Source organism: Delphinapterus leucas, chromosome 19 (genome assembly GCF_059928025.1).
Source record: "Delphinapterus leucas isolate spDelLeu-1000000601 "Yukka" chromosome 19, BTC_Dleu_Yukka2, whole genome shotgun sequence".
In the NCBI taxonomy this organism is placed as follows: domain Eukaryota; kingdom Metazoa; phylum Chordata; class Mammalia; order Artiodactyla; family Monodontidae; genus Delphinapterus; species Delphinapterus leucas.
Window position 1 is genome coordinate 21646048 of NC_143147.1, and position 26729 is coordinate 21672776.

Sequence of the window (26729 nt, forward strand, 5' to 3'; positions counted from 1 at the left end):
CAAGATTGCCCGGGGAATCGCCAGCCAGCTCACCAGAGCAGCCCCGGTGCTCTATGAAGCCCGTCCCGCTTTCCTTGCAATCGCCACCCTGACGTCTAGGTGGCGCCAAAACCTCACACTGATTCCTCCCGGGTTGGGGCACCGCCCACGCCCGGGAACGGAGTTTTTCCAACTCAGTCCCTGGAGACTCCAGCTCAACTCAGCTGGCTGCCAGCTCAGCTTTCTGGGTTCCGTTCCGTCCAAGTACAGGGGCTGCAAACTTGCAATTGTTGTTTCTGTTCTGCCTTCTACTTGGCTGGGACCCTGGCCTCCTCTAGGGAAAAGTAGGTGGGTCAGCCCTCACCCTCCCATCTCAGCTTCAGGGACATCACAGAGCAAGTACTGCAGCTGTTCTTTTCAAATGTAAAAAATAATTTTACTGAAAATATAATGACATTAAGTTCACTTTTAAACTTAATTTTTAAAAAAATTATCGAAGCAATGTATTCACATGGCTCAACACAATAGGCTCCTATTGACCCTCTTCAGATAATTAAAATATTGTTAACAATTCGCCCACTCGCCCAACACCACCGGCATATACTACGTTTTCCAGATCACCACCCACTGTTCTGATATTGCTTTTAACTGTAGCTGGTTAACAAAATGGGAAAGAATTCGTCATTCGTTCATTCCTTCTGCAAGTATTTACTGTGAGCCATTAGGCTGGGCTTTATTGGAGGCACCGGGGAGGGCGAGGAATTAAACAAGGTCCCATCTGGCTGCGCTCACCTCCCAGCGGTGGAGCCGGACGGAGAGCCAGGGGCTAAGTCCCAGGAAGGAAAATAGGGCAGGATGCGGGGTGAGGGTGATGGGGGGGTGTCAGTGGTCAAGAGAGATCCTTCTGAGAAAGTGACATTGAGCCGAAAACTAAAAATTTGGGAGCAATTTGCTGGGGGAGGAACTACACCTGTGGGTTGTGGAGCAGCTCCTCCCCCGCAAGCTTAACGAACACGAGGGTCAGGATTCTTAGCTCCTCTCGGCCTGCTGCCCGCCCCTCACCGCCCCCGGCTCCCTCTCTTCCCAGGGCGCTGCCCCTTCCGGGGAGCGTGTGTGCGAGTGTGCGTGTGTGTGTGTGTGTCAGTGTGTATGTTGCGGGGAAGGGGTCCTTCACCTCCCCGGGCCCCGGCTCCCCCTCCACTCCCACCCCCAGCGGCCCCTCCCCGGTGAGCGCGCCCACCCCCCCCATCCCCTATCCTTCCCCCTCCCCAGGAGGAACGCAGAGCCGCAGCCGCGGGGAAACGTAAAGTTTCTGCAGCTCAAAAGTGACGCACAAATTCTTTAAGAGCTCTTTGGCGGCGGATATCTAGAGATCAGACCATGTGAGGGGCCGAGAGTACAAATACGGCCGCGCGGGCGTCGGCGTCGGCACAGGCAGCGACGCCCTGGTGCCTCGAGGGCGCGAGGGTCGCCCGCCTCGGAAGCTCCGGACCGGCCTCCGCGGACTCCCGGCAGGTGGGTCCGCTTTCCTCCCGGCTTCTAATGCCCACTTCTCTCCCGAACTTCATCCCGCCCGACCTTTCCGGGCACCGGCGCGGGGGCTCTGGGCAGGGTGGGCGCGCGCGGAATCGGCAGCGGGGACAAGGGGACGCGGGCGGGCGACCGGCTCGGAGCGCTCCTTCGTCCCCGGCTGCCCGGCTTCGAGTAGCCCAGGAAAGTCCTTCAGGACGGTCCTGCGGTCGGGAGGAAAAGTTGCTTTACTTTCAACCCATGGCTTCTGTTTGCTCTTCACTGACGGCCATCGCGTGCAGGGGCTGTGTGCAGGCATCTCTGGGGGGAGAGTCCTGGTGGATGCAAATGCCCAAATATCTAGAGAAATCTCTGAATGACACATAAGTGGGACGAGTCTCCGTGCCCTTGGGTAGTTTTCCCTGGCAGAGCCGATGCATGCTCAGTCATTCAGAATTTATGTGAAACCCAAAACTCCAGCGAGCTGTTTTACGTGGTTGAAGTGTGTAACCGTCAGTTGCTTGAAAAATGTGTGTATTCAAATTTGCTTTTGAAAAGGATCTCTGGGGCTAAAGAACACTAAGGAACATCTCTTTTTGCCCTGGGTCTTCTGCATAATGAATTTCTTTTTCAGTTGGGGTTCTAAAGAATTTCAGAGGGGTGGAATTTCTAAGAGTCAGACATTACAAAGGCTTGTGTGTATGTATTTTTATGATCAGTTTTGTCCAGAAAAACGAACCAGGTCAATGGATTATTTATGAGCCTGCTAGCTCTCATCAGAGTAAGAAGAGATCAAATATTTAATGTGTTTTGCCTTCAGTTACATAGGAAAAATGTCTAAGAAAACAACGTTGGGATTTGTGTTTAATGAAGTGGAGGGCGCTATGGCACATGGCTGTTTGGGTTTGGGGAGTGGAGGGAAACACACAGCTTTGACTCTGTCCCATTGCTCGCTTTTGTGTGAAGCCACTGGTGCTCAAAGGTTCAGATTTTCCTACCACAGACTCGGGTTGGGGTGGCCGCTTCCAGTGTGGATGAGATGCAGGTTCTTATGGGGTTTGTGCAAGCTGTTTTGGGCACGGGTTTTCCTTTTTTTTCACTGAACCTGAGTAAGAGCAGGTTACTTGCAACTGCTTCACAATTAATCAAAAGTCCCCTCAACACTCGGGTGATCCATCTAGGACATTTCAGAGATGTGACACCAGCACAGATATTCAAACCCATCTCTTTTGTCTCCTTGCTTAAAAATATTTATACTGGGGTGGGCGGTGGGGACGGAATAACATTGCAGTTTTAATGGAATCAGCAAAACCTCAGAAATTCCTCTTTGGGGAATTCTTAGAGTTGTCTGAGCATTTTGATGAAACTCGGAGAGGCATGTCAAAGAGTCACAAATGGGTGAGGTGACCGTGGAATGGGGTGCTTGGCTGGAGGGTGTTGTCTCTTATGGCAGGCTTGCAAAAACATCCTGGATGTGTCCCCCTCCAAAGAGAAATGCAGGTAATTCCAGACATTAAGCCAGTAAATGGCAGTTCTTCTCCTTCATACTCCTCGAATGGTATAATTTGGGAGAACAAAGGCAGCGTTGCCTGAAGAAGTTTAATTTTAATTTGGCTTTAATGAATCAACAGGATATGGTCATGACTTGACTTTTTAAAGATGCTTGGATGGCCAAAGGGAAAATTATGCAGTCATGTTTCTGTCAGTTTAAGAAGGTACCTCAGACCTTAATTATTCCCCGTCACAGATCAGCTCCTCTGGGTCTCGAGGTCCTCAGCTCTAAGCGAGGGCTGGGGGGCCCTGCCTAACATGATGTCCGCGTCCCCTCCACTCACTTTGTGACTGTGAGCCTAGCCTCTCTGCTTTAAGCAAACACGAGTTGAAGTGATGGTGCAAAATGCCTGGGGGCCAGGACTCTCTACCCAGATGTTTCCATCAGATTAGGGTCCTCTGAGGACCCCTGGCTTTCCCTCTAAGGCAGGGGCTTTGCGCACTGACATGCACAAGTTAAGTCCTACACCTCAACCCTGTCTAGCTGACAGGGACCTGAGTTCCTAGACTCCTCGAATCCCCTTTGCAAACTGCCCAGGGTGTGGGGCAGGAGAAACAGCCCCCAGACGGTAGAGATTTGGGCTGGGCTGGTTTGCTTTGCAGTCACTGAGCTGTTGCCAGTGGGCTGCACTCCACTGAGGTTGGTGGTGTTCCACGGGACAGGCTTGGGAGTGGAGTCAAAGGTCTGATAAAGCGTCCCGTTTCTCTGTTCCTCAGGCAAGTGATACCGACTCACCTGCTCCTGTGGGGAATCCCATTTCTGGGTTTAACTGGGCCAAATAGCACCCTAAGGAAAGGGAACTGCCATCTTTCTAGGAGGGAAAGATGGAAAATAGACCCAGGTGGAAAATAGATGAAACTTAGCATTTTAAAGAACCCTGGCATAAATGACTTCCCCTGGTCAGAGGGTGACCTGCTTTTCTAGGGTGGGCATGAGACCCAACGTCGGCCAGCACAGCCCCCCATTTCTAGGCAGAGCTCAGCGAACTGACGTGGGTCCACATGCAGGAATGATCTCTGAGTAAAGGCTGTGTGCAGGGGGCACTTCCTCCTGCCTGACCTTTGTCAGCTGTCAGCACCTGGGAAGATGAAAGCTCACTTACTGAACGTCAACATTTTTGTAAACCAAGTGTTTTGCCAGCCAGGTGTCTAATGGGGTGACGAAACGAGTGGAGATAAGGCCTGTGCAAGCAGAGGCAGTCAGGCTGCCTTATTTTCCTCTTTCCTTTGGCTCCCCTGGAACCTGGCAGCAGCTCCCTTGCTGCCACCCCAGCCCGGGACCAAGGGCACTTGATAGTGGGTACTGTAAGCCCTAGGCTTTCTAAAAGCCAGGACAGGATAGCTCTCCATTAACCCCCAAAACTCCTGGACTGCAAAGTGAGGGATGAACCCCAGCGACGTGGAGACACGGAGGTGGTGTCCCAGGGCCAGCTCGACTGCCAGGGTCCCCATGCCACTTGCCAGTGCCTGGGGTCTGGCACTGGAAGGTCTCCTGGAATCCTGAGGTCCAGTTCTTCATGTCATTATTTGAGGTAGAAAGGGAAGAGGTAGGATCTGTGACGAGGCTGGTGGCAGATGTAGGAGAGCCACCTGCGTGCCCTGGGCAAATCCAGAGCTGGAGCCTGGTAGGTGGGCTCAGTGAGAGGGAGCCAGTCAGTGGGCCTTTCCCTTCTTGTGTTGTCGTGTGGTCTTTTGGGGCATACTCAAGGAGAAAGAAGATGGTATTTCCTTTGCTATGGAGCTGCTGCACGAAAATAAGATAAACTGATTTTTTTCCCTCTAACTAAGGGATTCCCTAGAATTAGGGGAGGGCAGAGCTGGAAGGGGCCTCTCTGGGGAGCCGGTCCGAGTCCTCCGTGGCTTGTTGAAGTTCGCCCACAGCCCCGAGTTCCAGGCCAGGCCTCGAACTTGAGTCTCCTGCGCATCTGTTTTTTTTCTCTCTGCTGGGTGTGTTGTTTTAAACGCTAAATTAGCTGGCTCTCTCCCTTGTTTCAGAGGAGAGGAGCTGGGGCAGGAAGGAAAGGGGAGGGAAGAGACGGGGAGAGAGGAGATATGCTATTCCAGGCAGCAGGGAGGTTTGACTGACTGGACGTTTCCCAGCTCGTCTGAGGGCTAGAATTATTTTTCTCCCCCCAATTTTTTTGTTTTATGATTTAAAGAAAATTTTTATTGGAGTATAGCTGACTTACAATGTTGTGTTAGTTTCAGGTGTACAGAAGAGTGAATCAGTTATACGTATACATATATCCACTCTTTTAGATTCTTTTCCCATGTAGGCCATTACAGAGTATTGAGTAGAGTTCCCTGTGCTCTACCGTAGGTCCTTATTAGTTATGTCTTTTATATATAGTAGTGTGTATATGTCAATCCCAATCTCCCAATTTATCCCTCCCTCCTTTACCCCCTGGTAATCATAAGTTTTCTTGTTACATCTTTATTGGAGTATAATTGCTTTACAATGGTGTGTTAGTTTCTGCTGTGTAACAATGTGAATCGCTATATATATACATATAACCCCATATCTCCTCCCTCTTGTGTCTCCCTCCCACCCTCCCTATCCCACCCCTCGACCATACCACCCTGAATGCGCCCGATCCCATCTCCTCCCAGTTTTTAATTTTGAAATATTTCAACTGAAAAGTTGGCGAAGTGGCCCAGTGAACCTTCACCGGTTGTTAACATTTTGCCACATTTGGGCCTGAGCTTTCTCTCTAATTAGACACATATCTAATTTTTACACATGTTAACATATATATAACTTGATACATTATGTATAATATGATATAACTAATGTAATAATTATACTATATATATGTACATATATATAATTTTGTTGTTGAACCTGTGAGAATTTGCAGATATCCAAATACTTCACCCCTGGATACTTTAGCTCGTGTCTCCTAAGAACAAGGACATCCTCCTACATAACCAGAGCCCCATAATTGTCACATTTGGAAAACTTAACATTGATAAAATATTTTATAAAATATACAGCCCATATTCAGATTTCCCTCACTATCTCAGTGATGTCCATTTTAGCTCAGAGGGTTACTTTTTTTTTTTAAATTAATTAATTAATTTATTTTTGGCTGTGGTGGGTCTTCGTTTCTGTGCGAGGACTTTCATCTAGTTGCAGCGAGCGGGGGCCACTCTTTATCGCGGTGCACGGGCCTCTCACTATCGCGGCCTCTCTTGTTGCGGAGCACAGGCTCCAGACGCGCAGGCTCAGTAGCTGTGGCCCACGGGCCTAGTTGCTCCGCGGCATGTGGGATCCTCCCAGACCAGGGCTCGAACCCGTGTCCCCTGCATTGGCAGGCAGACTCTCAACCACTGCGCCACCAGGGAAGCCCTCAGAGGGTTACTTTTTGAGACAATCAGATCCTAGAGATGGGAAATTACCTCTTGCCCTCATGTCAGTGCATCTGAGAATTAGATCAATTCTGTGTAATGATGAACTGATTTTTCATGAATGTTCCCGAACCATGTGTGTGTGACACATTGTAAAGCACATTTCAGAACTTGACCTAAGAGCATAGGCACCTTTGAGCAACGTTACCCAAGTCACAAACAGCTTGTGGCTGCAGAGGCGGCCCCCATCCCCCACCCTGCTCTGCTGCTGGACCCCATCTCTCTTCTCATTTAGTTCTCCCCCTCCCTGCCCCACCCAGAGAAATGGGCCCGGTTCCCCCTTCCTTTCCTCTTCACTCACATTGTATCTAATTCCACTTCGAATCCCTTTCTCCTCCCCTTCTCTCTTCTACCAGCTGCCATAGGTAAATCTGCCCTCATTTCATAACACCCTCTCCCTGGGGCTGGTTTTCTCTGTCTCCTGTCTCTCCCTCTCTCGGCTTTCTTTGTGGGTCTAATCATGTCTGTTTCACACAAAAGTAGTCTTAGTAATATACCTGTGTTAAGGAAAAGAAAAATCTGTGTTTGGAAGTGCTCCCATGTTTTTTTAAATCTTGATTTCTATTTATTGCATAAATTGCATTATAACAAGAAAAGAGTGTTTAGAAGGTGTAAGTGATACTCCTCGTTCTTTTTTTTCTTCTTTTTTTTTTTTTTAAGGAAACTAACTTTTTTCTAATGATTATTTTTTGGCTGTGTTGGGTCTTCATTGCTGTGTGGGCTTTCTCTAGTTGTGGCGAGCAGGGGCTACTCTTCGTTGTGGTGCGCAGGCTTCTCATTGCGGTGGCTTCTCCTGTTGCAGAGCACAGGTTCTAGTTGTGCAGGCTTCAGTAGTTGTGTCTCGCGGGCTCTAGAGCGCAGGCTCAGTAGTTGTGGCGCACGGACTTAGCTGCTCCGTGGCATGTGGGATCTTCCCAAACCAGGTTTCAAACCCTTGTCCCCTGCGTTGGCAGGCAGATTCTTAACGACTGTGCCACGAAGGAAGCCCAGTACTCCTCATTCTGCCTAATCTAACACATCACCTGTTCGAGTTTCCCAAGCCTCTTTCCTGGCCTTGTCCATGTTGAAACAGTGAAGGCAGTTTTGTTTTCTGCAAATAGTTGTAAATTGTGTAGTTAAATGTAATAAGGGATCTGTGTCCTCAACTTCTAAAGGCACCTCCACAGATTCTATACACAAGCTTCTCTACCTCTTTATCCTTCTCTCCTTAAATTTAATTTTCCTCAGGAACCAGGAAGAATGTTAAAATAAACAACTTCTAATCAGTTTGTCACCTCCCACCCCCTTTTGTAGTACTTAACAATGCTGTGTTCTACAGCTTGCATTTTAGGTGTTTTTGTATTTTATGGTTAAACTAGGATTTTGTAAACTAGATTAGGAAATTAACCACCGTTTACAACATTTCTTTCTGTAGGTAGAAAATATATTGCAAGTTCCAAACAAACAACTCACAAATGAATGTTTGGAACACAGACCTTTGACGGGCATGCCTGCTGGTACTTGTTCCAAAGTCTAAAAGCACAACCTGGGCTCTTCTTTAATCCTAGACATGTCAGTCTTTTCCAATCCAGAGTTCATTAAAATTATTGTTCTGACAGTCCTCCCTCGGCCCCCGAGATGCAGATCTTACTAATGGGTGAGGAGGGAGGAGGGGCAGCCCCCTGAGATTGGGAAGAAAGAGTAGAGCCTCACCTGAGGCTTACACCTGCCAGCATGGCAGCTGTGGTTCCCTGGGTCCCATGCCTGGGAAACCTGAAATAGACCCTCTGTGCTGGGAGCTGTGCAGTGCACACACGGGTCAGCAAGTATTTGAGTACAGAATGTATGAGCCATGGCCCCTGCTTCCAGGGGGATGCAAAGCAACTAGACATAAAAGGATAACTAATGATACTTGAAAATCAGTGAGGAATGACAAATGAGTAGAGAGAGATCATCTTGGGCTGGGGTGGTGAGAGAAAGCTACATGGCGGGGGTGGATGGAAACTTAAGCCACGCCTGGAGGATACAGGATGATTAGAGGGAGCAAAGGGGCAGGGTGGCGATGCACTGGGCATGCTCAGTGGCCCACTTGCCCCTAGTAACCTGGGGTACTTGTTAACAATGCAGCACCCACTGCATTGGATCTCTTTATTAGAATCTCCGAGAGAGCAGCCCAGGAATCTGCTGTTTACAAGTTTCCTAGTGACTCCAAGCCACTGATTGAGAGGAACAAGCAAGAACCAGTGAGGGCCTATGGAAGGGGTTGGTGGCTGTAGCTTCTGGCTCAAGTGGCTCACTTGTGCTGTGGGCTACGAATCACTTAGCCTTGTGGGCCCCAGTTTCTCGGACTGGGGTGAGGAGTAGAAAAGCAGAATGGGTTGCATATATGTGGTGGCTTAGTGGCCATCAACTCACTGTCATTTATTGATGCTTTCCACGTGCTAGACACTGAGTTAAGTGTTTGTCATACGTTTATTTAATTTCCACAACAACCTTTAGGAAGCAGGAATTTTAAGGGTCTGCTTTTACACATGGGGAAAGTGAAGCTCAGAGAGGTTAAGCAATCTGCCCAAAGTCACACAGCCAGTAAGTAATGGGTCTGGGATTCCAGTGCAGAACTGTGCAACAGGAGAGCCATGGATTGTGGACACACAAGGACTGTTAAAAATGAAGGTAATTAGTCTAGGCTTTCCTGTTCGTGTTCACTACAGCAGGGCTATTTATGCCTATCTATGCCAGATCTACTTCTTTTTATTAAAGTCAAAATAAATAATCCTTTGTACTTTTGCCCAGCCTCTGGAGTGATCTCAACCCCAGCACAAATGGCTAATCCTCTAAATTTTACACCCTGTGTGGTGAGAAGCTCGAAGCTATCGTCCCCCAGGGAAAGTTCTGGATGGAGACCCTTTTCCTTTCTCATGGTAACTGGCCCCAATGGCCCTGAGGATTATAGCCTATTTAATTCCTCTCCAAAAAATTAAACTGTCTCATACAAGGCACTCTTTGGATAAGGAGATGGCTGTGATAGCGGAGTTCATTTCTATCCCTTATGTCCAAAAACCAAGATTTTCTCTACTCTCTCTGTTCAGATCATGAAGTCTCTATTTTGTTTGAAAGGCGAGTAGGAGTCCCATGGCTTATGACCCTCAGAGAACTCAACGGTCCCTTCAACAGGTACAAATACAAGCCACCATTTTGCACTGTGAAGACATGAGCCAGAAGCAGTGAAAATCCAGGGTCCTGTGACAGAAGCCGTGCAATAGCAACAAAAGGAAGACCTTTAAAACCCAAGGGCAACTTGGAAGCTAAAAATGCAAGGTATCTGAACATGCTGCGTCAAGTCAGCGGAAATCTTGGTTTACAACAGGTTGTGTGGCAGCACTAGGAAGCAGCACCAGACTCTCCCTTGTTCTGCATGTTGGTGTTTTCCTACCAGTCATATTTTGGCCTTGTACCATAAACTTCATGAAGGCAGGACTGAGCCTGCCTTGTCTGCAAGAGCCTAGCACACAGTAGGCAGACAGTATGTGTCTGCTGAATTAGTGCCAATCCGTGGCAGAGGGCCAGGTTCAGTGTTTACTGCATTACAGGCACCAGGACTCTGTAACTCCTATCATCCTTGGTGTCCTGGGAACTCTAGACTCCCTCTGAATAGAGAGTGCCAATTGCCACTTGAGTATATGACCTGTAATTAATCTTATCTCAGTGGTAAACCCATAATTCATGTTGGTTTTGGGGGGTTTTCTATTTTGGTTTTTGTGTTTGTTTTTTTGAAAATGAAAATTGAGTGTCCTGAGAAATGAGCTCACTTTGATCTGGACATGTGAAGTCGAAGTACAAAATTTCTACAGTGTTTCTGCTTAGGATGTGCTGAGGCATCAAACAGACAAGTAGGGTCACGGGCATTTCCAAAGGTCTGGGTGGTTTCTTGACTAATCACTGTAATTACATGCTTGTTCAGATGCTGGTTCCCCTGGCTACAGAGACCAAATTTGTGGAAAGAGGAATGGAGATTTGATCAGGAGAAGTTTAAATAGAAACAATCCTTTTTACTGGGGGGCCGGGGGGAGGTGGAGTGAATTAGCCCACTCTCTGGGCTAATACGAGCATTCTGTCAAGTGCATCACTGCTCGGCCCCTCGTGTGCGGACCCCTGGGGGATGAGGCTCCTGCGTGTCAAGCTGTCATCCTACCATGGAGCTGGGTGACGTGCATGGCCCCACCCACAGCTGGTCACCTGCTCAGCCCGGGAAAATGGCATACGTTCAAGGTGCACAGGAAGGCTTCTGGGGCTGTTTCTGGCCACGGAGAAACTCAAGTCTGCCTGGAGGAGGACACAGCTGTAATATTGGACTCATTTGCAGTCTCTCTACCCAGCAGGATAAAAATACCTTTTAAAAAAGAAAGCTTTCAAGACAACATTCTTAGAAAGCAACCTTCTTAACATCTCTTCCTTCTATATTCCTGGGCCAGCTTGCTGTCAACTATTGCTATCTACTGGTCTCAGTAGGAAAAGCTGCTCAGTGCTCTGTAGAATCAGGAAAATGGGAAAGGAGTCTGGATCCACAGGCAGCATCCCGCAGGCAGAAGGGAACCCAGGCCCGGCCATCTGCTCCTAGATGACAGATTCGTCTTTGGGAGGAGCTTTCTTCTCAAAGGCAGAGGAGTGATTTGAAGAAAAGGAGATGTGCATCTCCTGCCTGTTCGGTGGCTTCGTGTGGCTGTAACTTATCTATTTGTACCCCGGGTTCTATGATTGGGGCAGGAGCCCAATAAGGCAACCCCAGAAAGCACAGCTGGATGGAGAGAGACCAGCCTCAGGGGAGAGGCAACCTGAAGTCATGATTGGGCTAAAGGACCCTCTGAACAGGTTTTCTTATGACTTGGGCTCTTTCAGCTGTTGATGAATTTTTTTTTTAATGCTGAGGGATATTTTAGGAAACAAGACCTTTTGTAATGCTCAGCAAAAATAGTCTGGTGTCTTATTCTTCTAGGAGTTGCTCATAACAATTGCCGAGAAATCAAGATCAAATACCTTGGGGGCTGAACCCCTGAGAACCCTGAAGAACATACATTGCCCAACCAAAGTTCACCAGCCCACACACATTTTCCAACTTCCTGCAGAGTGCCCCAGGGGAGAAAGTCAATGAAATCTAGAAAAATTCACACGACTCTTCCAGCAGGAGGGTGACAGAGCCACTGTATGGCTAAACGTTTATTCCCCCACCAATGTATTCTTCAGAGATGGGTGATGTTTCCCTTCTAGAGACTGTGGTGGACATGCCAGAGAAAGGTTGGGTGATACAGTTGCTCTCTGAGCTTCAATTTAAATGAGAGGAAAGTTGCAGTATTAAAGATGGGAAGATGTTCCTACAGAAAATTTTGGGTAAAATTTTGAAGGTGGGAAAAGAAAGACCAGGGAAGGGGGGCCTCGGTCATAGGTAGGATCTGTCAGCTGGGTGCCGTCTGACCATCCGCATGTGGTAAAGCTCTATTTCTGCCATCTGGTCTGCAAGTTCTTCACTGTTTAATGTGGAAAACATGCCATTGATATAGGCTGGAGGGAAGTACAGAGGCCTTCTTCAAACAGCACAACCAGAGACTGCCAAGTTCAGGTTTAATTTAGCTGTGTATTCAAGTATATTGACAACTCATCTCTCTCAAAAACAAAAACAGAAACACCTTAAAATAAAAATCCCTTAGCCTGGTAGATGGTACCTTATGGTGGATGAGAGGATGTGTGGTTATTTAAAAAGTCCATCAAGTGTAGTTGAGGTCTCAGGGAACGGATGGGGGCAGGGAAGGCGGGACAGCAGCATAAGGATAAGCAGAACAGGTTTTTATCTAGATCACTCTGTCAGAAATTCATATCCTTCTATGGGTCATGTTTGTCTCCTTGAACCCGGGATAGGGTCGGTGGCGGGGGCCAGTTAGATAGGGTAGAACCCAGGACACCTACCCCAACCCGTTAACACACCACACACACACCCTCGCTACATAGAGATGGTTTCTCTTTTGTTGCTGTGATATTTTTGGCATCAATCAATCCCTTTAAAATTTTTATTTTCTACTTTACAGAAAGAAACTACCCAGTAAACATGAAACTCTAATTAGTTGCATCCCCGTGTTCATTTCTGATCCTTGTCAATATTTATGTGCATAGTCATCAGTGTGAATCTACATACTTTGTGTTCTAAGTTTTCACTCACTACGTTTTTGTCTACACATTTCCACACGTGGATAGTTAAGTTGTAGTCATCGAAAGCCCCACCAGGGTAGGAGACATACACTCACATTTTTTTTTTTTTTACACTCACATTTTTTATGAGCTACCAGTTCCTAGCCAGCCTCCTACTGTTGGATTTGGAGGATTAGTATCAGATCTTTGCAGTTATGAATAGCAGTAGCAGTATCCCTGGACATCTTTTCCTAGAAAGGTATAATGTGATTTGAGCTAAGCAGAAACAAAGTTCAAACCCAGAAGAATGAAGTTAGCTGGAAGGTCCTGGCTCCTTACTACTTTATAACAGGCCATAGGTTTAAAGTCCGAAAGGGCTCGGATTTCTACCCCATGTTTGACATCTCAGAGAGCTGAGCTGACTTCCCTGTACCCTGGCCCACGGCAGTGACATGAAGGCATGGCAGCCCTGAGGCATGTGGGGACAGAGACACCAGTCACACTGGCATGTGTAACCTCCACGCTCTTCTCTCTGGCTCTTCCAGCGTGGATGAGAGGTGACCCTGCCTGCCCACTGTTGCAGAACACAAGTGGATTAGCCTCAGGAGTTGCTGGGGAGTGGCAAGAAGAATGAATGGTGAGCAGCAGTGACATTTAAGGCTCAGTGGGATTTGCAGAGGCATGATGGGAATGCAGAAAGGCAAGGCACAGACGGACTGGACACAGCTGGAGGCAGCTAGAATCTGCCCAAAGGTTTCTAAGAGCTGGGCTCCAGGAAGAGTGAAAAAGTCTACAGCTAAGGAGCTAGGGGTCCTCACAAAGGGTGGCCTTTTCATCTCTTTCCTATGCTCTCTTCCTTTTTAAGTCACACCTATGGTTTATATAAAATATACTTTGAGTGTTCAGTTTAAATGATGGAGAGGACTGTCCTTATCTATTTGTAGCCAGAAACTGCTTCTTTGTTACTCTTTTCCCAGCACAGCATCCAAGACAAAGTAAGTGCCCTGTGAAACTTTGTTGAAGTGAAGCTTTGTTCTTCTGAGTCACTGCTAAACTCCAGGGTGGGATTCCAGTCCCTCAAATTGAGGTCAATACTTTGTTCTTAATAGAGCCTAGGCAAAACCTTGGTTATTTGCTATTTTTGTTTGTCCTGTTGTTTTGTTTTTTCCTTTTCAATTACTTGGTTGTGATTTGATACCTTGCATGGGTTGAAAAATGTAGTTGATTTTACTTTACTTTAAAACTTTTTTTTGATAGGCAAGAAGCAGATTTATTAATATCCTTTGTAAAGAGTTTACAGGGGCTTCCCTGGTGGTGCAGTGGTTGAGAGTCCACCTGCCGATGCAGGGGACACGGGTTCGTGCCCCGGTCCGGGAAGATCCTACATGCCGCGGAGTGGCTGGGCCCGTGAGCCATGGCTGCTGAGCCTGCGCGTCCGGAGCCTGTGCTCCGCAACGGAAGAGGCCACAGCAGTGAGAGGCCCGCGTACCGCAAAAAAAAAAAAAAGAGTTTACAGAAAATGGATCATGGGAGGATGGTCATGTCCCAGGTCTTGGATGAGTTCCTGGGACAGGCCACCAAGTGAGGGTCCTTGGCTTCGTGCAGGAAGAATTCAAGAGCAAGCCATAGTAAAGTGAAAGCAGGTTTATTGAGAGAGATACACATTCCACAGGCAGAATGCGATCTGTCTCAGAAGACGAGTGGCCGTAGTTGATTTCTTTTCTTTTTTGCGGCCATAGTTGATTTTATTGACTCTCCTATAGCAAACAGGGTGTCTCACATTTAACAGATGCCTTCGTAATACCATTAACTAATGTAATTCAAGATGTATGATGAGTTACCAAAGACAAGTAAAATGCCTAATTCTGTTTTCCTTTCTCTGTGTGCATTTCCAACAGAGCTCTCAACCCCATTGATATCAAGTGCTGAGGAGACTCATAGATCTGAGCACCAAGAATTCAGGTCGGTCCTCGGCACAGGGGCGTCAGCATCATCTACTAGCTAGTAGGATGGAGACCACACCCTTAAATTCCCAGAAGGAGCTAACAGCATATATGGATGGAGAAGATTGTCAAGGAAACAGTGTTCTACAGAAGGGTGTCCCTGTCCCTGGGGATAAGGCAGAGTCCAGCCAAATCTCGAATGGGTACTCAGCAGTTCCAAGCCCCAGTGCAGGAGAAGACACTCAGCATTCCATCCCGGCTGCCACCACCACCCTAGTCGCTGAGGTTCATCCAGGGGAACGGGAGACCTGGGGCAAGAAGGTGGATTTCCTCCTCTCCGTCATTGGCTATGCTGTGGACCTGGGCAACGTCTGGCGCTTCCCCTACATCTGTTACCAGAACGGAGGGGGTCAGTATCATGGGCTGCAAGCAGAGGCTGTGACCCAGGGGGTGGTCTGTAGATCCTTTTGGGAGGCCAGAGGATAAATCATGTCTTCTCTGTCTTGTTTAACTGATAATGCATCTGGGAACATGGTTGCTTAGACTTTCAAGCTAGTCTAAAAGACAAATCTCCAGTAAGCCAAAACTTTAAGTCAGCATGTCTGTGGCTCTCTGGGTTATGAAGTTGAGTGAAAGCTCTCCTGAACCTGACCTCACCAGATTTTCAGCATCATTAATGCTTCCTCTGTGGAAGAGCCCCCTTCTCATCCCTGCATTATACAAGCCCTGCTCTCCTCCACGTGAGACGTGGGGGAATGAGCATCAGCACTATGCTGAGTTCTTTCACTCCTGCTGGCTGGTTCTGCCCAGAAGAGTCCAGAGAGCTTAGATCTGTGAAAGGAAAAATTGGGAAGTGGCTCCACGTTCCCAGACCCTGCTGGGCCTTTGGACCTGTGTGAGGGCAGAGAGGGCATCAGCTCAAGTCCATAGTCTTAAGTTACAATCTGGGCATGATCCGTAGCTGAACCCAGCCACGTTAATGCCAGCACCAAACCGTATATGGATATGCCTTATAGCTCCTACAAGAGTGTTAGATTCTTGAGGCCAGAGACGATTTCTTGTTCCTCCTACTATTCCTAATGCCTACAGGGCAGTTTATTTGCAGATTATCAAAAATAGTAGCTGATTGTAGGCATAGATATGGGAGCCCCAGAGAGCAGAGCAGGTAGGTATGGGGCCTCTGTTTTGACAATGGACTTGCTATCAGAATAGGAAAAGGACCAGAAGTGGGAGTCAAATCAGTTTGTCTGTTTATTTATTTATTTATAAAATTTATTTGGGTGCACCAGATCTTAGTTGTGGCACGTGGGCTCCTTAGTTGCAGCTTATGGGCTCCTTAGTTGCGGCTCGCGGGCTCCTTAGTTGCGGCATGCATGTGGGATCTAGTTCCCTGACCAGGGATCGAACCCACACCCCCTGCATTGGGAGCGTGGAGTCTCAACCACTGCGCCACCAGGGGAGTCCCAGTCGTTTATTTTGACAGGAGCTCTGGCAACAGATTTAGAAGGGCAACTAAAATGAGGTTTGAGGGATAATTCGTTTGTGTCGCCTTCATTTCCTCCATGACCTGACACAGAGTTGCCTGGATATGATGCGTCTTTTAAGGACCTGGGTCCATTCAGCAGCAAAGGCTATTCCGAGAGAGTGGGGGGTGGAGGGAGTGCTGGGAAGCCCAGCGTTCCTGGCCTGGAAGGGGCAGAAGTTGGAATCATCTTATCTCCAGTTTGGGAGGACCCGCCTGTAGCCTGAGCATTATATAAGGGGTTGGGTCACCGGTGATGTTTCCCCTACACACATTCCCTACTGTAAAGCCAGTCAAGCAAACCCTTTGGACAAATGTCATCATGAGAACACAACATGGTTATTATTCTCAAGCCAGATTTACCCAGTGTGATTGTAAGTTAGATGAAACCTTTCTGAGTTGCACAGATTTCAGATTTCTAGGTTCAGAACACTTTATGGGAGGGAAAGTTATCAAGGAAATATCACAGCCAGCTCACCCTTTGGGCTGAAACTCAGGCTGCAGGTGAGCAATCCCCAGCATGGCATACCCAAATTCTGCCTCAGCCACAAAAGCCAGGAGACACCAGCATCTCCAGTGATGCAGCAGTTCTGCACTTTCTCATTCTGTAGCAAACTACCTGCAAATTTCAGCCACACCTGCAAATCTGGCTCAGGAGGGAGCATTCTGGCTCCGTGGAGTTATGGAAGTATAACCAAACATCAGTAGTCAAGTGTCTGGAGCCAGGGATACAGATGAACAAAGATGCTAATTCAGTGATGTGCAGTAGTCAACAGACTATTGCAGCTGTTGTACAGGTTGTCGCAGGAGATCTGTTTCAAGGGTCCCAAATGCTGGTCAATGTACTGGTTGCATCAGAATCACCTGGAGAACTTAAAGTATTCTTTGTTTTACTCATACCTGAAGCTTCTGCTTCAGGAGGTCAGGGTGTGTGTGTGTGTGTTTTTTTTGGGGTGTGTGTGTGTGTGTGTGTATTTTTAAGCTTACCAGTGATTAAGATGAGTGGCTGGGTTTGGGAACCTCAGTTCTCCTCAACCCTGTCAGTTTCTAGTGGAAGAAAAAGAGGCCCAGAGAGAAGGGTCCTCCAGGCAGTTAGAAGTGGAACTGGTCCTAGGGCCTCTTCTGTTGACTCCCAGACCCAGTTTCCTTCCCACGTACTCTTTGCTTCCTCCCAAACCTCACTTCACTGTGGAGCTCTGTCTACTACTACTTCTGGCAAAGGATTAAGACCAGGGGAGCACCGTGTGAGGTCACTCAGGACAGGGTGGCTTCATGACTCTGGAGCATCAGATGGCTCTGTGTGTCCAGATCACTTGGGCTGTCCTGGGTCAGATGTGGGCAGGGAGTGAAACTGTCTTTTATCTGCCTCAGGGGCATTCCTCCTCCCCTACACTATCATGGCCGTTTTCGGGGGGATCCCGCTCTTCTACATGGAGCTCGCGCTGGGCCAGTACCACCGAAATGGATGCATTTCGATATGGAGGAAAATCTGCCCGATTTTCAAAGGTAAGGGAAAGGCTTGGGTGGGTGAGTGGGTCCTCCTGGGAAGTGATGATTTCTATCAATGGGTCGAGCTGGACACCTTCTTCTGGAATCAGTTAGGCCTTAGGTATCCCTGGGAGATAACTTGAGTAATTAAGGTTTTGACTGCTCAAGCAGTATGAGATTGTTAAAAGCAAAATAGAATAAATGGCAATTAAAAGTAAATGAAATAGAAAAAGCATTAATAGCACATGTACACATTTTCTAAAACATGTAACTCTGCAAATACAAATAAGGAATATACCATATTGCCACTTTTCCACTGTCTCCTGGAGTCTTTGGAGGATGAAATGAATGGCAGCTCCACCTTTACCCCTCACCCGGGCTTCAGTGCCTCTGATGCCCTGCCTAACTGCTGGGCTGCCCTTGAAACTCGGCCTCCCTCACCCTCTCTCTCCCAGGGATCGGTTACGCCATCTGCATCATTGCCTTTTACATCGCCTCCTACTACAACACCATCATGGCCTGGGCGCTCTACTACCTCATCTCCTCTTTTGCGGCCCAGCTGCCCTGGACCAGCTGTAAGAACTCCTGGAACACTGGCAACTGCACCAACTACTTCTCCGAGGACAACGTCACCTGGACACTCCACTCAACATCCCCTGCAGAAGAATTTTATACGTAAGTGCATGTAAGCGAGGGGGTGGCCTGTTAGGGGCAGGCCACACCCCTGGGCTTTGGCTTCTTAGGAGGGAGGTGGGAGCCAGGGGCTCTTCACCTCTTGGCTGATGGATTTCTGAGAGATGAAGCTATCAGGGAGGGGGAGTAAATGTGAGTGAGGGAGTTGGGAGACTACCTTGAGTGCTCCACAGTCTGGGTCTCTGCGCCATCCCCCTCTTTTCTGTTGTGCCCAGGCCAGTCCCTACCTTCACATTCCAAAATTATTCCCCTGCATCAAAACTGCCCTTCTTCCTGGGCCCTCCTTGCAGCCAGCTGTCATGGAAGCAAAGCCTCCCACTACTTCAATAGTTTGAAACTACACAAAGAGTTTCCGGTTTCATGTATTCACTTAATACGTGGGATCTACCCTTTGGAAGAAGATGCCTGGAGTAGGCAGTTTTCTTTAATGCTGGAATTTCAGGCAATAGCAGCCCAAAGGGGGCTGTTTTGGGGTGGGGAAGGGACCCACTGCCCACACATACAAATCCTCATGCACCCAGAAGCCAGTCATGTTAGTCATTCATTGGGTCCCAGCCTAGGAAGGAGACCTGGAAGTCTGCTTTTGGGCTGAGCGCTCTTCCCAGGCTTGGTCGGCTTGACTGCTCTGTTCTCTCCTTCAGGATGGGCAGAGCCCCTCCCAGCTCTTCCCGAGGCTTGCTGACCACTTGATCCTTGCAGTACTGTGTCCGTTTTTTCTCTTGGTGTCCTCCCAGAGGTATCACACGCAGTATGCTCAGGTAACTGTTCAGACCACGTCACTGGCCCTTCTTTCTCATTCACTCAGGCGCCACGTCCTGCAGATCCACCGGTCAAAGGGGCTCCAGGACCTGGGGGGCATCAGCTGGCAGCTTGCCCTCTGCATCATGCTGATCTTCACTATTATCTACTTTAGCATCTGGAAAGGTGTCAAAACATCTGGCAAGGTGAGGAGGACTCTGGCTGCTGATCCAGGCCTACCAAGGGGCTCTGGAGGGTCTAACTCAGAATTCAGTGGCCTGGATAGCCAGAGACGGGGACATGTTTTCCTTCACACCAAACACATTCCATGATTTTCAGTGTCTTGTCACAAAATTGGTTAGAAAATTCTAGAAATGGGTCAATCCCAAGAACCATTATATGATTTTTTAAAAATTCCTTTAACACGCTGGTAGTGTCATAACTAATAATAGTGGCAATAATTTACTGAAAACCCATCATGGACCACGTACAGTGTTTTGTATACACTGGCTACTTTGTCTCCTGCTAGGTATTTTCCCCATCTTACAGATGGGGAGTGGGTTTAGAAGTAGTTAGTACCAGCAAGCAGGGAATCAGATCCCTGTATAATTTTAAAGGCTGTGATCTTTCTGCCACCCTGCCTCCTAAAATTACAGAAAAAAAAGAGGTAGATCTTTCTTGGAGGTTTTCAAGAATAAGACACCAGCATTCATGTGGTGATAACCTATGTTTCCTTCCTTACAGGTGGTTTGGGTAACAGCCACCTTCCCTTACATCATCCTTTCGATCCTGCTGGTGAGAGGGGCCACCCTCCCCGGAGCCTGGAGGGGAGTTCTCTTCTATTTGAAACCCAACTGGCAGAAACTCCTGGAGACAGGGGTAAGATAATGAGGAAAGCAGTGTGCACCTGTCTGTCTTTTTACTAACTGAAGCTAGTCCTCCGAATAGGACAGTAGGAACAACTGAAATTTGGGTTCAGCGGCAAGTCTGCAGTGATGCTTTAAACCAGAAATACAAGCATGAAAAGTACAGTTGAGGGGCTTCCCTGGTGGCGCAGTGGTTGAGAGTCCGCCTGCCGATGCAGGGGACACGGGTTCGTGCACCGGTCCGGGAAGATCCCACATGCCGCGGAGCGGCTGGGCCCGTGAGCCATGGCCACTGAGCCTGCACGTCCAGAGCCTGTGCTCCGCAACGGGAGAGGCCACAACAGTGAGAGGCCCGCGTACCGCAAAAAAAAAAAAAAAGTACACTTGAGGCCACTGCGTTGGTTTATGGCTAAGTGATAGGAAGAGAACTCACATTTGTTTGCACTTGGTATGTGGCCAGCCCTGGAAGGAGCCCTGAGAAGCCTGTTTTTTGCCTCTGCATGTAGCCACATGGAGGCATGAGGGCGCTGGCCCCGCTGGTGCTCAGCGATGGCCTGGGTCTCGGCCCTGGCCCTTACCTCTGCTGTGTTGCAGGTGTGGGTGGATGCGGCCGCCCAGATCTTCTTCTCTCTCGGTCCTGGCTTTGGGGTCCTGCTGGCTTTTGCAAGCTACAACAAATTCAACAACAACTGTTACCAGTGAGTATCTGGGGCCCCCCAAGCAAAGCTTGAAAGTGGAGTGAGTGTAAGTCAGCTGGTCTGGAGGAAAGCAATCAAACCGATGGCCTCAAACCTGGCCAGGCTTAGGCCACATTGACACTCTGACCCTCAGGGGTGCCACAGATGCCTGACCACTCACCCGGACCATAGCCTCACTCAGGGGTTAAGAGAGGCTCCAGGCCACTTCTGTTTTGTGAGATTCTCTATATGTCAGGAAAAATTAAGAAATTCCAAAGCAGGTTTACAGAAATCACAACATACATTCAGTGTTTAGATTTGACCTGTTAAAGTATTTAACAACAAAAATTGTGATAATTTATTTATGTATCTATATACAAAAAGAATAATGATTGAACTATTTTGACCAACATAGAATGCCATAATTTTTATGTCAAAATCTCATTTCAAAAATGTGACAAAACAGGGAGCATGGTGCCAATTATGATTTAACTATCACTCCTCATCTTTAGAGTTAACTTTGTCTTAATATTCTATCACAGATGGCAATGTCCAGCAGTCTGATTGTGCTATTCGTAAGATAATTATAGAATTAATTTTTTTTTAAAAAAGGAATTTACATGCACCCTAAGCAATGTGGCCTTGCATTGGGACGCCAGCCTAAAATTGTATGATGAAGTCCTCTTTTAAAAGTGTCAGGATATCTTTGTGGCACTCTTATAACCTCATTTACACATAATGTCAAAAGTCTAAATCTGAGGTCTTCACAAATGTAAGGCCAAGGCCTCCTCCTGGCCCCCGCTGCAACTCAGGCCCTGGTTCAGAGCAAGCCTTGTTTGAAATCCAGAGGTCTGTGCTGTGCTGGTTTACAACAAAATCATCTCTTAAAACCACCCCTGACTGCTGTTCTCCCCATGCCATGCGTGGTGATAACAGCAGCTTGTGCTTCAAGGTAATGCAACCCGTCTGAGAGGCTGGGCCCTGGGAGGAGGGGAGGAGACACCCGGACAGGCTTGAAGTCCCTGGGAGCTCAGCCCACTCACCCTTGTCACAGCTGGAGACAGATACTCCTTAGATTCCTGACTTGGAAATGTCTCAGGCCCCTTGGGTTTTCTGCTCCAGAGACGCCTTGGTGACCAGTGTGGTGAATTGCATGACGAGCTTCGTTTCAGGATTTGTCATCTTCACAGTGCTGGGGTATATGGCTGAGATGAGGAACGAAGATGTGTCTGAGGTGGCCAAAGATGCAGGTAGGACCTCGGGTTTTGTTTGGGTTCCTGGCTCCCACTGAATTGCTTTGCTGCTCTTTGGATCTTTACAAATATCTAACGTTTGCATTATTTCTAAATGTTCCTCTTAAAATTCTCAAAGGTTTTAGAGAAACTTACTGCCTTGGAAATTTCAACCCTTTCCATGGTGGTAATGGGGCAGCTCCCTCGGCACCCAGTACTGGGGCCTTGAATACATTGTGGGCTTGGAAATATGACTTGGATGATGGCTTTTAAAACTAGTGGGTTTGGGGGACTTCCCTGGTGGTCCAGTGGTTAAGACTCCGTGCTCCCAATGCAGGGGGCCCAGGTTCGATCCCTGGTCAGGGAACTAGATCCCGCATGCATGCTGCAACTAAAAGATCCCCCATGCTGCAACAAAGATCCCTCGTGCCGCAACTAAAACCCAGCGGCAGCCAAATAAAACAAACTAACTAAAAAACAGTGTGGGGCTTCCCTGGTGGCGCAGTGGTTAAGAATCCGCCTGCCAACACAGGGGGCATGGGTTCGAGCCCTAGTCCAGGAGGATTCCACATGCCGCGGAGCAACTAAGCCCATGTGCCACAGCTAATGAGCCTGTGCTCTAGAGCCTGCGAGCCACAAGTACTGAAGCCCACTGGCCTAGAGCCTGTGCTCCGCAGCAAGAGAAGCCACCGCAATGAGAAGCCCGTGCACCGCAATGAAGAGTAGCCCCCGCTGGTCACAACTAGAGAAAGCCCGCGCGCAGCAATGAAGACCCAACACAGCCTAAACAAATAAATAGATAGATAGATAGCAATTCCTATTTTAAAAAAACAAAACAGAACAAAAAAAGTATGTTTGGGTCCTGTGATGGGTCCAAGTCTAGGAAGCAAATGATTACTAATGCTTTGCAGAAAAATTAAATGTAGATGATGTAGCGCTCTACTGTACTGTAAGGTTTCATGGAAAAAGAGCAACAGACGTTGAAGAAGAGGTTATGGGATCTTGTGGATGGAGTCCCAGGGCTTTCTTGCAAACATACATCTGTCTTTAGCCCGACACGGTGCTCTGATGAACTCCATGCCCCAAACTAAGGGTGGCCTATCTAGTCCATGAGAGGTTGAAGACATGTCCCTCATACTATCAAAAAGGACTTCAAGATAGCTGGAGGTCTTTATTCCGAGGCCGCTAGATTCTTCTGAAATCAGTATAACATTTCCTACTGTTCTGGAGCTAAAGAGAGAGCTAAACGCTGTGAGACTTCAGAGATATATCAAGCCTCATGTTGAAAAAAAAAAAACACTGAATTATTATATAGCGGACACTCCAATTCATGTGCTCAGCTTTGCTAGTCTTGAGGTCTCAGGTTTGCTTCGTTTCTCCATGTTGGTTGAGGGCGCATACTCTTCAAGGTGGATACTATTCCCTTCCTGCCTCCCAGGATGTCCAGGTAGGATGGTGTGGGGTGTGAGGAAGCATTTGGTACATGTCCAACCCTGATTCACATGTAAGGTTTTGTGACAGGAGTTGTAATTGTTGGTGTGGCCAAGTTTCTCCTGAGACATCTTTGTAGGGCAGGTCTCAGCGACCACCTCCTCCTCTTTCCCGCTCTGTCTCAGGCCCCAGCCTGCTCTTCATCACATATGCGGAAGCCATAGCCAACATGCCTGCATCCACGTTCTTTGCCATCATCTTCTTCCTGATGTTAATCTCACTGGGCTTGGACAGCACAGTAAGTGAATGGGGAGGGAAATCCGGCTCTCGGGAGGAGGGAGGAGGGGGGGAGGAGGAGGGGAAGGAAGCTGTACCCATTCCTTCCCATCCTGGCCACCCCAGGCCATGTTGGCTGCTCCCTCTTGGTGCTCCCTCAGCCCCTGTTCACTTGGGTGCTTACTGCCCTCTAGTACATTAGAGGCATTAATGGGATAATGAGGGTAAAGTGCCAGGCACAGGCCGAGAGCTCAGCATATGTGAACTGTTGTGCACTCATTGTGCACTGTCCCTTGACCAGACTGGCAGCACCTGAAGGCCAGGGCAAGGTCACACTTGTGTCTCAGTGCCCTGCAGCCCAGCATTCATATCATTAGTGTGGAATGAGTCTCAGCTTTCAGTTGGCATTTCTGGTGCAACCAAAGTCTCCCCGAGATACCTCATGTAAAGAAGTCCTGTCCATGTGCTATACTTTCTTTCCTTGATGTCCTTAGGAATGGGTTCTAAATGACGGGGTAAAACGGAGATATGTTTCCAGTGAGGGCCGGTGAGTAGGGGGAACTGGTCACGATCAGCTTGACAGGTCACTTGGCAATTTAACCCCTCCCTTCTGTTCACTGTCCTAGAGGTAGCAGATTTGTCCCAAAGTCTACACAGTGACCATTTGTGTGCCCCTCTTAGTTTGCAGGCTTGGAGGGGGTGATCACAGCCGTGCTGGATGAGTTTCCACACATCTGGTCCAAGCGCCGGGAGTGGTTTGTGCTCAGTGTGGTCATTACCTGCTTCTTTGGATCCCTGATCACCCTGACTTTTGTGAGTACCAAAACCCTAAACTTAGAGTCAACCTCCCCTAGGGCAACAGAATGTTACAAGAAGCTGTTCCTTTCCCTCCCACACGGTGCCCTGGCTTTGGGGCCAAAGGGAGAGAAGTTGTCACCGCTGTTAGAAAGTTAGTCATCAAGAAGAGGAAGAAAAGTTGTTTCTAGTGGCATCTGTCTGAAGAATCTGGGCGTGGTATCTGGAGGCTCAGCATTTTACAGCAAATCCAACTAGATTTAAGGCTTGACAGACTATCTGGAGGAAAACTAAGATGTGTCTTTTCAGTATATTTCCAGTCCTTAGGGCTGCTTTCATAGGAATAGTGCCCTGATGTCCTGATATGCTGAACATCTGGAGGCTGCCATCTCATGTTTGTAATGTCATTTCATCTCCTCCAGAGAATTTGTAATGGTAAAGAAGTTAGACCTTCTCTAGTGATTTTATTTTTTGGGGGGGGGTAGCTTAGGCACATACTGTCAAACTGTAAATCAGGCATCAGATAGTACCCACAGGCATTGCAGGCGTGTATCCTTCTGACTCAAGGCAGATTTTGATAAAATAAAATCTTCAAGCCATGACCCCAATGGCTCTGGAGCTTCAGCAGGGTTGTGGGGCCCTGAGTAGGACCCAAGGGATTTGTGAGTTAGGACAGAGGCAAAACCATGACCACTGGGCCCGGTGTGTCTGGTATTGTAGATTTTCTGGGGTAGAATACACAGTAGGTATTCAGTAAAGTTGAAAGTTGAAAACAGATCCAGAGGCGTTTTTGAGTTTGTCTTAAAGCTTAGTGGGGAGTGGAAACAAGAGTGACCTGTAGGGCGGGAAGAGGTGTGTCTGATGGGATGAAATCTTGCCCATCTGCCAGGGCCAGTCCAAGAAGTAGGCTCTGGGACACTTATGTTATACCCAAGGAGAGAATTTTCCAGAATTATCCTAAGAAGTTCTTTTTGCTCCTGTCGTAAAGAGGAGGCAGTGCCTCAGAGGGCCTTTAACCGGGTTTGTGGTCTCATTTCCAGGGAGGGGCCTACGTGGTGAAGCTGCTGGAGGAGTTTGCCACGGGACCCGCAGTGCTCACTGTTGCCCTGATAGAAGCAATTGCTGTGTATTGGTTCTATGGTAAGATGCTCCCTTCCACTAGCCACGATCCTTCCTACACCAGCCCATATAGCCACCAGAATACAGAAGGGCTGATGTCGTCAGGAAAAAGCAGCCAGTGTACAAGACGTCACCTGCTGCATCCCTTCTTCAAAAACATGTCATCACTTCCTCCACAATGTGCAACAGATTGCCTGCACTCCTGGGAGGATGATTTTTTCTTCTGAGTTTATGTGTTTACCCAGTGGAGATAGGGCTGAAGTGGTTCCCTATAGCTCATCCACAGTGGTTGCTTAAGATCCCGACAGGCTCTAAGAATTGGACAGACAACAAAGAACTAGTGCACAGTGAATGCATTTGCAGAGTGTACAATATTCTGCCGTTACATAGAGTGGCCCCACGTTAAATTTCACAAACGAGCACTCCCTCCAGAGCCCTGAGACAGAGTTTAGGAGCTTATCTTCTAGGGAAGAGGCAAGAATGTTCCTGTTTGGATTATCTGTCTTGGTAAAGCCTCCAATTTACACCGCCCCCACCCCCGGCCCCCCAATCGTGGGATGGAATCTGATAAGGGTGAAACCACCAGGAGCAGAGAGAGAGCTGACACAGGTTCATGGGCAGGGATCCCAAGAGCCCCTGGGCGAGGACGAGGAGGGCACAGGCAATGGAAATGAAGAAAACCAAGTTCAGAGATGCCTTTCTTCATCTTTAAAATCAAGATGTGATGATTTCATTCTGAAAATATTTTCCTAGTTTCTATGATAGCAGAACAGCTTTAGCATGTGTGTCATTACACGTAATATAAAGAAGGGGGGGCCCACATTTTGAGTTGCATGTAAGCCCTTTTTTTTTTTTTTTGAAAGAAGTCCTCCCCACCTCCTCAGCACTTCGGAGGACCAAGTGCAAGGTGTGTGATGTTACAGACCTTCTGGGCACTTTCAGGGAAGCAACTGCAGAGCACCCTTCCTTCCCCTTTTCGATTTCTCCCCCAGTCCTCACTTCCATGCCAGTTACTGTGTAGAGAAGAACCTTGATCTTGATCTGACATATGAATGCGCAACAGTGTGGTTAAAATTTTCTCTTCAAAGCTTCCAGCATATGGTCAGAGTCGGTCTCTGTCAAGTGGTTTCACCGTTTTTAGACAAAATTCCACTTCCTTTTCTACAGTAACGATAAAATCAGATATATGCTGAAATCCTAGAAAGGCAGTGTGGGCACGAAGAGGGGGCTTTAGGTCCCTCCCCAGATGTCCACCAATCCTCCCACTCCGTGTAGAAAGAGCTTTGCTTACTGTAACGTGCATTTTTGTGACAAGTCCCCCATCTCACTTTCAGACCAGACTGGTG

At 48.0% G+C, this 26729-nt stretch overlaps 1 protein-coding gene across 4 annotated transcripts in view; it reads left to right on the forward strand.

Annotated features, from left to right (window-relative positions):
• Positions 1-1209: 1209 nt before the first annotated feature.
• The window catches only part of SLC6A4 (solute carrier family 6 member 4), a 35386-nt gene continuing 9866 nt past the window's right edge, over positions 1210-26729 (forward strand). The window contains exons 1-11 of one of the 4 annotated variants that reach the window (XM_089899962.1): positions 1210-1494; positions 14502-14955; positions 17440-17574; positions 18012-18231; positions 19055-19193; positions 19732-19866; positions 20448-20551; positions 21653-21780; positions 23379-23491; positions 24151-24282; positions 25305-25404. In XM_089899962.1, coding sequence (XP_089756088.1) covers positions 14613-14955; positions 17440-17574; positions 18012-18231; positions 19055-19193; positions 19732-19866; positions 20448-20551; positions 21653-21780; positions 23379-23491; positions 24151-24282; positions 25305-25404 — 1549 coding nt within the window. In that variant the 5' untranslated portion in view covers positions 1210-1494; positions 14502-14612. The other 3 variants (XM_022595641.3, XM_089899964.1, XM_089899963.1) reach the window with 3 other exon arrangements.